Genomic DNA, 13,356 nt, shown 5'->3' with positions numbered 1-13,356 from the left:
GCCAAATTATTTAATATGTTCTGAGCTATGTTTTTGTTGGGAAGTTTAGCAGGGATTACAGCATTTTGATATGTGGAGAATAGCTTAACTGTTCGCCATATTTCAGATAGAGGAGTGTCCCTTGTCAATCCATTGCAAAAGCTTTTGAAGCTATTTCTTTTTTTTTTAAATATTTTTTTACTGTATGCAAATATTTTTTTGATTTCAATATAATTTTCATTGCTTGCTTCTTCCTTATATTTTTTAATTTTTTCTTTTCTTGTTTTTATTAAATTAGAGCATTCCTTATCCCACCAGGGAGGGCTTTTCTTTTTTCTTATAGATTTTTCTGTTTTCAAGAGAGGTATTTCCTCATCACTCACCATTTCCATAATTTGTGTAAATGAATTATAGTCTTCACACCCATTCTTCATCAAGTCTTCTATTTTTGAAGCATAATTCTCCCAATTGACATTCTTTGTATTTCTTTTATGACTTTTTTGTGTTACTATATTTTCATTTACAATTGCGATTTTGCAAGAAGTTGGAAAATGATCACTGCCTCCAGAATCCTCTAACACATCCCATTGGCATATATTTGCAATTTCCGAGGAAATTAGTGTTAGGTCTACCGCTGAGGCATTCTGTCCAGGTAGGGTAATCCGCGTGGGTCTCCCATCATTGCAGCAAACTAGATCCAAATCCTCTAAGGATTCAGCAATTATTCTTCCATTAACATTAACAGACACTTGACTTCCCCAAAGTGCATTATGTGCATTCATATCCCCCATTAAAATTTTATTTCCCCTGATTTTATTTATGCGTCCAACCCAACTATTTAAATTTATTTTTGCCCTAGGATGGATATAAATGTTAATAACTGTAATGTCCCAATCTATTATTTTTGTTGCTAAAATTTGAATTTTACTAACATTATTATTATACCTATATACTATTTTGTGATCCAGACTATTATGAACCACAGTAGCTAGGCCACCATAACCATCCCCTCGATCCAACCTATGTATTTCATATCCTCTTAGATAGAAGTGATGATTATTTTTTAGCCAAGTTTCATTTAATAGAATTAATTTGGGTCTATGTTCGCTTATGAAATATTTCAGACTGTTATAGTTACTGCTTAAACTTTTTATGTTCCATTGGATAATAAGTGGATTCTTGATATCCATCTAAATCTAGCAACTTTTGGTTCGATGAGCTTTCATGTATAAATAGCTGGTTCAAGTAATTGATTATATGTTCCTTATGTTTCCAATCTAGTTTTTTTAATATCGCATTCAGTGTTTTTTCTGTGTCCCTCTCTAGTTGCTCTGTACGGGAACATCCAGGAGTCTCATTGTTTACTGCACGAGCTCTCTCTTCGCTTCTCCCATTTGGAGATAATAAATATTGATTGTGTACTTCTTTATTGTATGTCTTATTTGTTTCATTAGCCTTTCTTTTATTTTTGTTTGAGTTATTCTCAATTTTTCTACTAAACAGGTGTTCAGGGTTACTCTTTACATTTTCTATCCATCGCATATTGATGGGAATTGTCTCTAAATTATTTGTTTGAGTTTTATGTAATGTTGGGAATTCCTCCTGGCTCATTCTGAATATATTATTCTCTTGCGATTTTCTAGTAGAAACATAAGGAAATCTCTCGCATGCCTCGTAGTATGAAAGATTGTCCAGAGACATGACAGCCTTAATATTCCGCTGTCTCACATACTCTGGGCACTCCTCATAGGTACTTATATGAAAGCTGCTATTACAATGTAAACATTTCATCGAACAATCCCCTTCATGTATTTTTTCCGCGCAGTTTTTGCATTTTTCTCCCCCTCTACAAAGATTTTTTGTGTGTCCAAAAAGAAAACACCGATAACATTGAACCACTGGTATCATGTATGGTTTTACCCTAAAAGGGATCCCATATATATTCACTTCCTTCGGGATTACTTTTCCCGAAAAGGTAAATGCGACCGTTTCTGTATCAATATATTTCTCCGTGTCATATTTAGACTTCCGTTTAAATCGTCTTATTTCTAGTACTTTAATGTTGACCGAAGCCAATCCCGAAAATTTGATTAGATCTGCATCCGATATACTAGTATCTACATTATTAACGACTCCCCTACATTATATTACATTATATTACGGTTGAAAATTTAGTAGTAACGTTTGTTGAGTTTTGGTTGTTTATAACCGATTATTTTGTCCTTGGAGGATGTATAATTTGTATGTTTGGATGTATATGCTTTTTGTGTGAGTCAGTGAGAGAAGATTTTTGTTGTAGAGTTTTTTGTTTTGAACGCCTTGTTAGCAAATCAACAACGTTCATTCTTTTTAATAAACATTTTTGAGAAAGCACTTGAAGCCTGGTCGGCGATTTGGATTCCCAGTTTTTTTAATTGAAATGGTACTTTTTCAATCCTTTGGTGGGATGTACTGGGAATTCTCTTATTGAGGTATCCGTTGGTGTGCTGGAAATTTGGGGCACGTAAAGATTTGTCTTGGAAAATCCTCTAGAGATTAATTCGATGTTTATTGATGGCCAGGCTGAGAGTCGTGTAATAGACCCTTTTGTATGTTAAAGGGTGTTCCGGTAGTACAAAATTGTATGTATTTATCGATCCTGTTTAAAGAAGTAATAGAAGTACATTTATTTACCAGATTTACATTTATTCAGTATATTGGAAATAATAAATTTGGCAGATTTATTTAGAAGTTCGATATTTGACGTGACATTTTGACAAAATTTAAGGAAGATTGCAGTGTGTTTATCCAGGCAAATGATTTTTTTTATTGAAGGAAATAAGGACGGTAATAGATTTTATTTTATTTTATGGGAGAAAACAAGAAAGAACAAGGTACAATTTAGATTGGGTTAAGGGGTCTAAAAAAGGGGACTAAAATACAATGATTTTTATATTTATGTGAAGGAAACAGCTGGTTCTGGTTTATTTTTTTTAATTAATTACTTACTTTTGTTCTTATAAACTATTGAAATCAAAATTAATATTTGTATGTAAAAAGGGACTTAAAATTTTGTTGACATTATATTCTCTATAGTTATCTAGTGTTTTATTTGAACTGTCATGTCTCATGCTCATCTAAATCAAACCAACTAATAATATAAAAATAATTCCGACTGAGAAATAGCTGTGGTACATTTTTGGCGGCCAACTTAAGGGGCTTTTCAACCACCCGAGATTTTTATTTTTTTTTAGATAGTTCAAGTAAGACATAGGTTACGTAGAGTTACAGAAGTTGAAAATTAATAATCAAAAGTTAAATGTATTTTTATTTAAAGTGAGGTAGAGGTTTTCTTGTCTTATTTTTTTTTGTGTATTTTAATTTCTCTAAAAGAAAATGTCGTTTAAACTTAATGTTGACCGTTTGGTCAAAGACGAACTTGAAGTTGAGTTGCAAATGAGAGGTATTGTTTTGACTAATTGTAAGGTAGAAGAGTTAAAGAGTACTTTGCGTAGTTGCCTAGTTTTAGAAAAATCTGGCAAAATCCCTAACTTTGATTTACCCCCTGATATTCCTGCTGAGTTGACAAATTGTGAAAATAAATTAAAAGAGATTCAGGATGTTGTTAATGTTTTTACAGGTACTGCAAACCAAGTAAGAAGAATTGAGACTAAGTTTGCACATCTTTCTGGTAGACTGAACCGTATTCACAGTACAGGCACTGATGAAATGTCAAAGCGTTCTGCATTGTTAAAGAAATTGATGGATTTGATAGGTGAATATACTACTAAGTCTAATGTTTTGAAAACTAGTAATGTTGTTTCTGTAGAGATGCCTACTGATCCTAATTTTTATCATCATATTGATTTATCAGGTCTTAATTTAAATGATCCTAATGGTAATTCTACCCCTACTCGAAATATTTCTGCACCGAATGTGAGTAACCAAACAAATCAAACTTCGAATTCAACAGTTAATCCCATTGTTTCCTTGTCATCTAATAATTTTCCTTCAGAACCTGTATATAAGTGGGGAATTAAGTATTCTGGTAAACCGCAAAATTTTTCTGTATTTCTTGAAGAAGTTGAGGAGTATTGTAGGTCACGTAATGTAAATAAAATTCAGTTATTTTCTTGTGCTAGAGATTTATTTACTGGTAACGCTTTAGGTTTTTATAAATTGTATAGGAACTATGCTAGCAACTGGGATAGTTTAGTGAGCTTAATGAAGGAAGAATTTACCCTTTCTGCAGATGAGATCTGGCAGGATATTCTTCATACTACTCAGGAATCTAACGAATCTATTGGTATGTTTGTTGCCAAGATGACCAGTAAGTTCGAACAAATGCCAACACCAGTTCCGGACAGTTTAAAAATGCAGGTGTTACTTAAAAACATTTTACCTTTTTATCAGGAAAGATTAACTTTAGTCGAAGTAAAGACTCCTTTTGATTTAATTGACTTGTGTCGAAAAATTGAGAAAACTCGAATTAATATTGAGTCGTTTAAGCCTTCTTCTAGTAGTAGAGCGAATTCTTCTCATCACGTTGTACAAGAAGTAGAGACGTTTGTACCTAAATGCTGGCGCTGTAATGAGTATGATCACGTGGTTAAGGACTGTAAGAGGCCAAAACGTGTGTTTAGATGCTTTGGTTGTAACAAGGAAGGTTTTACTAAAAGTAATTGTCCTCAATGTAATTCACAGAATCGGAGCAATAATTCTATCTCGAATCGGAATAGACAGTTAAAGGTCGAAAAAGAAGAAGATAGTAATAATTTTTATTCATTTAAGTTAGTTTTAGATTATATTTTAGCACAGAGTAATGAAAGTGAATGTCCTTATGTAGAAGTTGATATCTTAGGTAAGACAGTATTCGGTTTATTGGATTGTGGAGCCAATAAAGTTTTTGTAAATATGCCTACATGGGAGATTTTACGTAGTTTAGGTGTACATTTAAAAACTGTTCCAGATGGGTCTTGCAGAGTTGCGGATGGTAGTCAGAGTCCTTTATTAGGTGTAGCTTCGGTGCCTATAAAACTTCGTGAAGTTGTTAAGGTAATTGATGTTTTCGTTTGGCCACAGTGTAGACACTCTTTAGTACTAGGTGTAGATTTCTGGGTGCGAATGGGTATTGTACCAGATTTACGAAAAGGAGAGTGGTTTTTTTCTTCGGAAGTTATGAGTGTTCCAGTGGTTAATTCGATACAATCGGAATCTGAACTTCTACCAGAGCAACGTAAACAGCTTAACGAACTCGTTGATTCTTATTTTTCTAGTATCGACCCAGACAAATTAACTTGTACTAATGTAGTTCAACACAAAATTGTAGTTAGTCAACAAGAACCAATCAAGCAGAGGTTTTATCCGGTATCACCAATTAAGCAGGATATGATCAACAAGGAGCTGGACAAAATGCTGAAGCTTGGTGTTGTCGAACAGTCACATAGCGGATGGTCTTCACCAGTATTGCTGGTACCTAAAAAGAATGGGGAATGGCGTTTTTGCGTTGATTTTAGGAAAGTAAATCGTGTTACTGAGCGTGATGCTTATCCTTTACCCTATATAAATAGCATTTTAAGTAAGTTAGGTGGAGCTAGATATTTGTCAACAATGGACATTAAGAGTGCCTATTGGCAGGTGGGTCTTACTGAAGAGAGCAAGCAGTACACGGCGTTTACTGTGCCAGGGCGTGGACTTTTCCAGTATTGTCGTATGCCTTTCGGATTGCACAACGCTCCAGCTACGTTTCAAAGATTAGTAGATAATCTATTAGGTCCTGAACTCTCTGAGTATGTTTTTGTGTACTTAGATGATATATGTCTGGCTACGTCAACTTACGATAAACATGTCGAAGTCTTGACAGAAATCTTTGCCAGATTGAAAAAAGCCAATTTGACCCTTAATAAAGAAAAATGTTCTTTCTGTGTGTCAGAACTTAAATACTTGGGTTATGTTGTTAACTCTAGTGGTCTGTCTGTAGATCCGGCAAAAGTAGAGGCCATTGTGAATCTTCCACGACCCACCAATGTCACTGAAGTCAGAAGAGTCCTTGGAGTTATAGGATGGTATCGTAAGTTTGTAAATAGTTATTCAGATCTTATTTCACCTTTGTGTAGATTATTACAAAAGAACAAGAAGTTCGTTTGGGACAAAGCTTGTGAGGAAGCTTTTCAGAGTATTAAAGACGCTCTTGTCTCAGCACCTATTTTGTCTAGTCCTAATTTTGACAAACCTTTTTACGTACAAACTGATGCGTCAGCGTATGGTCTTGGAGCTGTCCTTACTCAAAAGTATGATGAAACTGAACATGTAATTTGTTATTTGTCTAGAACTCTAAATAGAGCCGAGAGAAACTATAGCAGTGTTGAGCGTGAATGCCTCTGTGTTTTGTGGGCGTGTGAAACTTTACGAGCTTATCTAGATGGTTATAAGTTCTACGTAATCACTGATTGCTACTCGTTGTTATGGTTGGACAATTTGAAGGACCCTCAAGGACGACTTGGTAGATGGGCCTTACGTCTGCAACAGTTTGACTATGAAGTACTGCATCGCAAAGGTAAGGATCACATAGTTCCTGACACCCTTTCGCGAGCTTTAGAACTACCTGTTGATAGTGTACATATGATAAATTCTGTAGAAATAAGTAATGTTCAAGCAATAAACCCCGAATGTGACGAATATGATTTTTCTTCTACCAGTGATAAATGGTATAAGAAAATGTGTAATAATGTAAATAAAAATCCTTTAAAATTTGTCAGATGGAGACTAGCAAATAATAAGTTGTATAAATATATTGATCAAGATTTTCCGAGTTTAAGAGATGATTGTGAATATTGGAAACTTGTAGTTCCAAAAGATTTTCGAGATAAGATACTTCAGAGGTGTCATGATTCTTGTGTTTCAGGTCATTTAGGTATCTACAAAACATTTCATCGTGTATCTCGCCTTTTCTATTGGCCTTTTATGAAAATGGACATTACGAAATATATAAGGAAATGTGAGGTTTGTTTAAGGACGAAGCCTGAACAGAAAAGTCCTGCAGGACATATGGGACAGGCTGTCGAACCCACAAAACCTTGGGAGATCATCAGTATGGACTTATTTGGACCATTGCCCAGAAGTTCAGCTGGTAATACTTGGATTTTGGTAGTTACTGATAAGTTCAGTAAATTTCCTCTTTTATTCCCTCTGAGAAAGGCAACTGCCACTTCTATAAGTAAAATTTTAAAAGAAAATGTATTTCTTTTGTTTGGTGTTCCCAGAGTCTTAAAATGTGATAATGGAAGTCAGTTCAAAGGTAATATTTTAAGATCTTTTTGTCAAGAGTTTGGAATCAGATTTCTTTTTACTCCAAATTTTACCCCTCATCCAAACCCTACTGAACGAATTAATCGTATCATGAAAACCATGTTGATGGCTTATGTTAAAGATAATCATAGGTTGTGGGATGTTAATTTACCTGAACTAGGTTGTGCTATTAGAACTGCCAAACATGAGGTGACAGGTCAAACACCATACTTCATTAATTTTGGTTGTGAGATGATGACTCATGGAAGTGAATATCATCTAAAAATAGGGAATGAAGAAAATAAACAACGTGTGTATGATCGTTCTAAAAATATGAATAGGTTGAGAGACTGGGTTAAAAAGCGGATTGATAAAGCTTCAGATAACACCAGAGAAAGATATAATTTAAGAAGAAGGGATGTTCATTTTAAGGAAAATGATTTAGTTTGGAAAAAGAACTATGTTCTTTCTGATAAAGCTAATTATTTTACATCTAAGTTTGCTGATAGATTTGTTGGACCTTTTAGAGTAAAGCGTAAGGTTGGTTATTGTACATATGAATTAATAAATGATAATGGTAAGTCTATTGGTCACTGGCATGTGAAAGACTTGAAACCTCACCCACAGAACTCTGATAGCCACGTTGAATCGGATTCTGATGTAGATAGTGTAACATAGTATGTATTTTTAACAAGTTTCTTTGGGATTCAATTCAAAGAAACTTAATTTTCTTTCCGGAAGGAAAGGTGGAGTTATTACGGTTGAAAATTTAGTAGTAACGTTTGTTGAGTTTTGGTTGTTTATAACCGATTATTTTGTCCTTGGAGGATGTATAATTTGTATGTTTGGATGTATATGCTTTTTGTGTGAGTCAGTGAGAGAAGATTTTTGTTGTAGAGTTTTTTGTTTTGAACGCCTTGTTAGCAAATCAACAACGTTCATTCTTTTTAATAAACATTTTTGAGAAAGCACTTGAAGCCTGGTCGGCGATTTGGATTCCCAGTTTTTTTAATTGAAATGGTACTTTTTCAATCCTTTGGTGGGATGTACTGGGAATTCTCTTATTGAGGTATCCGTTGGTGTGCTGGAAATTTGGGGCACGTAAAGATTTGTCTTGGAAAATCCTCTAGAGATTAATTCGATGTTTATTGATGGCCAGGCTGAGAGTCGTGTAATAGACCCTTTTGTATGTTAAAGGGTGTTCCGGTAGTACAAAATTGTATGTATTTATCGATCCTGTTTAAAGAAGTAATAGAAGTACATTTATTTACCAGATTTACATTTATTCAGTATATTGGAAATAATAAATTTGGCAGATTTATTTAGAAGTTCGATATTTGACGTGACATTTTGACAAAATTTAAGGAAGATTGCAGTGTGTTTATCCAGGCAAATGATTTTTTTTATTGAAGGAAATAAGGACGGTAATAGATTTTATTTTATTTTATGGGAGAAAACAAGAAAGAACAAGGTACAATTTAGATTGGGTTAAGGGGTCTAAAAAAGGGGACTAAAATACAATGATTTTTATATTTATGTGAAGGAAACAGCTGGTTCTGGTTTATTTTTTTTAATTAATTACTTACTTTTGTTCTTATAAACTATTGAAATCAAAATTAATATTTGTATGTAAAAAGGGACTTAAAATTTTGTTGACATTATATTCTCTATAGTTATCTAGTGTTTTATTTGAACTGTCATGTCTCATGCTCATCTAAATCAAACCAACTAATAATATAAAAATAATTCCGACTGAGAAATAGCTGTGGTAACATGTTACGTTATTTGCCGGAATAAACAATTCATATCCATCATTTCTGACCACGTCATTTAAAACAAATTTATTAGCATCCTCCCATTTCTTGAAAGCAACGCTAATTCGGTTTTTTCCTTTTTTGCTAAGTTTAAGTACATTCTCGATTTTTTGTCATTTATGTATTTTGCTAATTTCAAAAAACTATAATTACCGACGTTATCGCCTTTTGACTCCATAAATACCTCAAAGGGACCGGTATCAGTGTACTGATAATAGAAATGTTTTTTTCCTTTTTTTATTTCATTGTTATTATTAGTGATTGAATTAGCATTGCTATCAAGTACTGGTGTATTATTTAAACTGCTATTATTTTCAGTGTTTTCTATATTATCTAACATCTCCTCATCACCGGGGGGTTAGCCCCCCCCCCCCCCCGTAGAGTCCCCCATAATTAACCGTGTAATGCAAAGCTGTCTCTTTTTTACCTAACTAGATAATGTATAATTTATTTTATTCAAAGAAAGTACAGGAAATTTAGGAATTCAACAGATAGGAAATTTGTTAGTTACCTCTATTATGTAGTTCCTATTTTGTTTTTGCCGCCTGCGTTTTTTTTGAATTATCACTTCCACACTGAACTGTCACACAACCGAACGTTACGAAAGCTCATACAGAAGCTTTTCAAACAATTATTACACATTATTGACATTATATTTATGCAGTCACGGATTTACACAAAACCTACTTCATTCGACGTCTCTTGCACAGGTTGCTAAATCCTTATTGGTTATTTGATAATTATAAAATGTTTAATAAGAATAAAATTGTAAAATAAAACAGTTGTAACATCCATAATTTAGTTTCTATGCTATAGTTAAATATAATAATTGTCTTATAGGTTATATATTTGTCTAAAGTTTAACCACGGATGTAAACAGAATATAACGTTACTCAGAATGCGGTAGTCCACGGATGTAAACAGAATATAACGTTACTCAGAATGAGGTAGTCAACTGTGCAGAAAAGAACTTTGCGGTACAGAAACGTCACTTTGCGGCACAGAAACGTCACCTTTCTGCACACTAATGTCAAATATCTTATACTGTGAGAAAATATCAAGTTTGCTAACATAAAACCGTGCAGAAAAGTGCACTTTGAATAGTGGTTGTAGAAAAATAGTATATTGTGCAACAAGTGCAGAAAGGTACTAATTTCTCACGAGTTTGAAAAGTTGCGGTATGAGCGCAAGCGAGTGCCGCAATTCAAACGAGTGAGAAATTACCTTTCTGCACGTGTTTCACACTATACTTTTTCTACAAGCACAGTTTTTCCTAAAAATAAAAATCACAATTTCCAAACGACGATTAATTATAATAGGTACCTATGTGATAAATTTTAAACTGTATTTAATTAATACCTACTAATCAATTTAAATTCCTTATACCTAAATAAATTGCACAGAAATCAGTTAAAAAATTAATGCACTGCCTTAATTTGTTTAAATTTAAACAATTATTACACATTATTGACATTATATTTTTATGCAGTCACGGATTTACACAAAACCTACTTCATTCGACGTCTCTTGCACAGGTTGCTAAATCCTTATTGGTTATTTGATAATTATAAAATGTTTAATAAGAATAAAATTGTAAAATAAAACAGTTGTAACATCCATAATTTAGTTTCTATGCTATAGTTAAATATAATAATTGTCTTATAGGTTATATATTTGTCTAACGTTTAACCACGGATGTAAACAGAATATAACGTTACTCAGAATGCGGTAGTCCACGGATGTAAACAGAATATAACGTTACTCAGAATGAGGTAGTCAGCTGTGCAGAAAAGAACTTTGCGGCACAGAAACGTCACTTTGCGGCACAGAAACGTCACTTTTCTGCACACTAATGTCAAATATCGTATACTGTGAGAAAATATCAAGTTTGCTAACATAAAACCGTGCAGAAAAGTGCACTTTGAATAGTGGTTGTAGAAAAAAAATTTTAAGGCACTGCAGTTCGTATTGACCGTATATGCAATTTTGATGTAATGTCAAAAAAATATAAAATTGGAATGTCAGTTCAAGTAAAAGTTTTGTAGATATTGTCCTGTAATTACGTTTGTAGAAAAAATATTGTATGATATGCGTGTTAAAAAGTACATTTTTAAGACACTCATGTGAATTGCAGAACTCGTTTTCGCTCATTCTGCAAACTTTCAAATGCGTGCCTTAAACGTGTACTTTTAACACTTATATCATAAATAACTATTAAATTGTAACATACCTCAGTATAATTGGAAAGGTACTTGACAGCGTCTACTGCTAGAGGTGCCATAATGGTGAAAAGCGCAGAAATCGTGTTGGTTATCCCCATCATAGTTCCTGCAAAAACTGGTGACAAGTCGATATGATTGATGTTAAATCCACTGTAGTGTCCAGCATTGAAGGCCACTGTTATTACTAGGATTGTTTCTATTAACCATTTATTATTGCTTTGTATAAACGAAATTGAGATTAGAGCCAAAGCCGGTATGAAGAAACCTGAAGATAAGAAGAAAGTTGAGAACATTTGTTACATATAACTTAAATATTATAATCCCAGGCAACCAAGATACGTCATATAACGTGGAGAAAACGTCAATTTTTGGTTGAATGTACACACGTGTTTGAACAATACGTCATATAGACGTCTTTTGTAGGTGATTTTAAATACGTAAGATTAATGACGTTAAAATACGTTTAAAAACGTTTTCATTTCAGACAGCCTTGTCTGACGTCACGAAATTGGGAGGAGCTTAAAAGTTAAAAGACAAAGGTTATGTTTCATAGTTTCATGTTTATGTTTGTATCGTCGTAGTCTGCCTATTTTCGAATTATTTGGATTTTGCTTGCTATTTTTTGTATATTTTTTAAAACTTTTGTTTGTCATTTGTGAACTTTATAAACTTACCACAACGCAAAGTGATTATTTAAGGAAATTATTATTGGAAACTCCAGATGTTAAAATAAGGTAGGCCAAACAATTTTTATTTACTGTTCATTTCCCCCTAATATTTATCAATCATGATGAATTTTGCAAGCAATAACATTATTTCTTTTATTGTTTTATATATTCATTGAACCTGAAAATAATTGGGGATTTAGATCCATAAATATACAATTCAGTCATCAGAATTGGATTTTACAGTAAAATTGCATTCCACCAATTACTATTATAGATACATATTATTATCTGGGGGAGTCTCATAGTTACTACTCCAAGTAGCAGATGAAAGCATACAAAAGCATTCAGGCACATAAAAGCCTTCACAACTGGATTTGTTTTGATGAAAGTGGGAGCAAAAATTTTTAATGATTTCTATATTATTGTTGGAAAGGTATGCCTTTATTTTATTTATTTACCATTAAGAAATATATGGATAACACTATTAGCGTCTTTTGAATAAATTGGTTTTAAATATTAGATTTATTTACGTTTAAAGATTTATTTAGATTTATTTACGTCGTCCTAATTTGTAAACTGTGTAACTCTATAATTCTCTGAAAATGACTTAATACTGCCATGTGTTTGAAAAAGTTCCTACTTCTTGTTTCAAAAAGGATGTACATGCATATTTTTACCAGATGAGTAAATAGTGATATCTTCGTATACACCGTATCTCCCATGCGACAAATTTAGTACAAAAAATATGCAACTCCCTAGTTTGTCATACCACACGACTGACCTCACTGTTTAGAAAGTGATATTTTCAAGAAAATATGGTGGTAAGTAATATTAGATACTCATTAAACAATGTACCAATGTTAGTGATATGTGTATATCTATAAAATATTCCATTTTAGCATCCTATCTTTTAAAATGTAGTAGTATTCACATTAGTCATATTTAGAGAAATAGTTTTTTGTGTCTCCTGTAAAATTTGGATAAATGGAGTTACGCAGTTCACAGATTAGATTGACATGTAATTGCTATGATAGAAAAGAGAATAAGTCATGATTGTTTGTTCTAAAATTACATTATATGAATGTCTGATTTTAAATAAAATATTCTCAATCATTGTAAAGAATGCAAATACTCTAATAAAAATAAATTTTTGTAGTTGAAGCATTCCCACAAAGATAAAATATTTTTTTAGGTGAAGCATTCCCAAAAAGCTAATGCTAAACCACTAGATGCTTGGGTGATAGCCAGTTCTGATGGCATGGCAAATGCACATTGTATGTGTATGGCCGGTAATAGTGAACTCTGCAGCCATATTGCAGCTGAGTATGCCCACAGCAAGACAGAAGAAGAACCAAATGCATGTACAGATGTTACAGCTATATACATGGTTTGGAGATAGCAACATAT

At 33.1% G+C, this 13,356-nt stretch overlaps 1 protein-coding gene across 1 annotated transcript in view; it reads right to left on the bottom strand.

Annotated features, from left to right (window-relative positions):
* LOC126882019 (putative inorganic phosphate cotransporter) overlaps positions 1-13,356 on the bottom strand; it is a 94,341-nt gene that overhangs the window by 7,570 nt on the left and 73,415 nt on the right. Inside the window, exon 7 of the mRNA XM_050646795.1 lies at positions 11,290-11,546. Within this exon, the coding sequence (XP_050502752.1) occupies positions 11,290-11,546 (257 nt within the window). The remainder of the gene's footprint in view (positions 1-11,289; positions 11,547-13,356) is intronic.

Source organism: Diabrotica virgifera, chromosome 3 (assembly GCF_917563875.1).
Source record: "Diabrotica virgifera virgifera chromosome 3, PGI_DIABVI_V3a".
NCBI classification, from domain to species: Eukaryota; Metazoa; Arthropoda; class Insecta; order Coleoptera; family Chrysomelidae; genus Diabrotica; species Diabrotica virgifera.
This window is presented reverse-complemented; position numbering and strand designations above follow the sequence as displayed.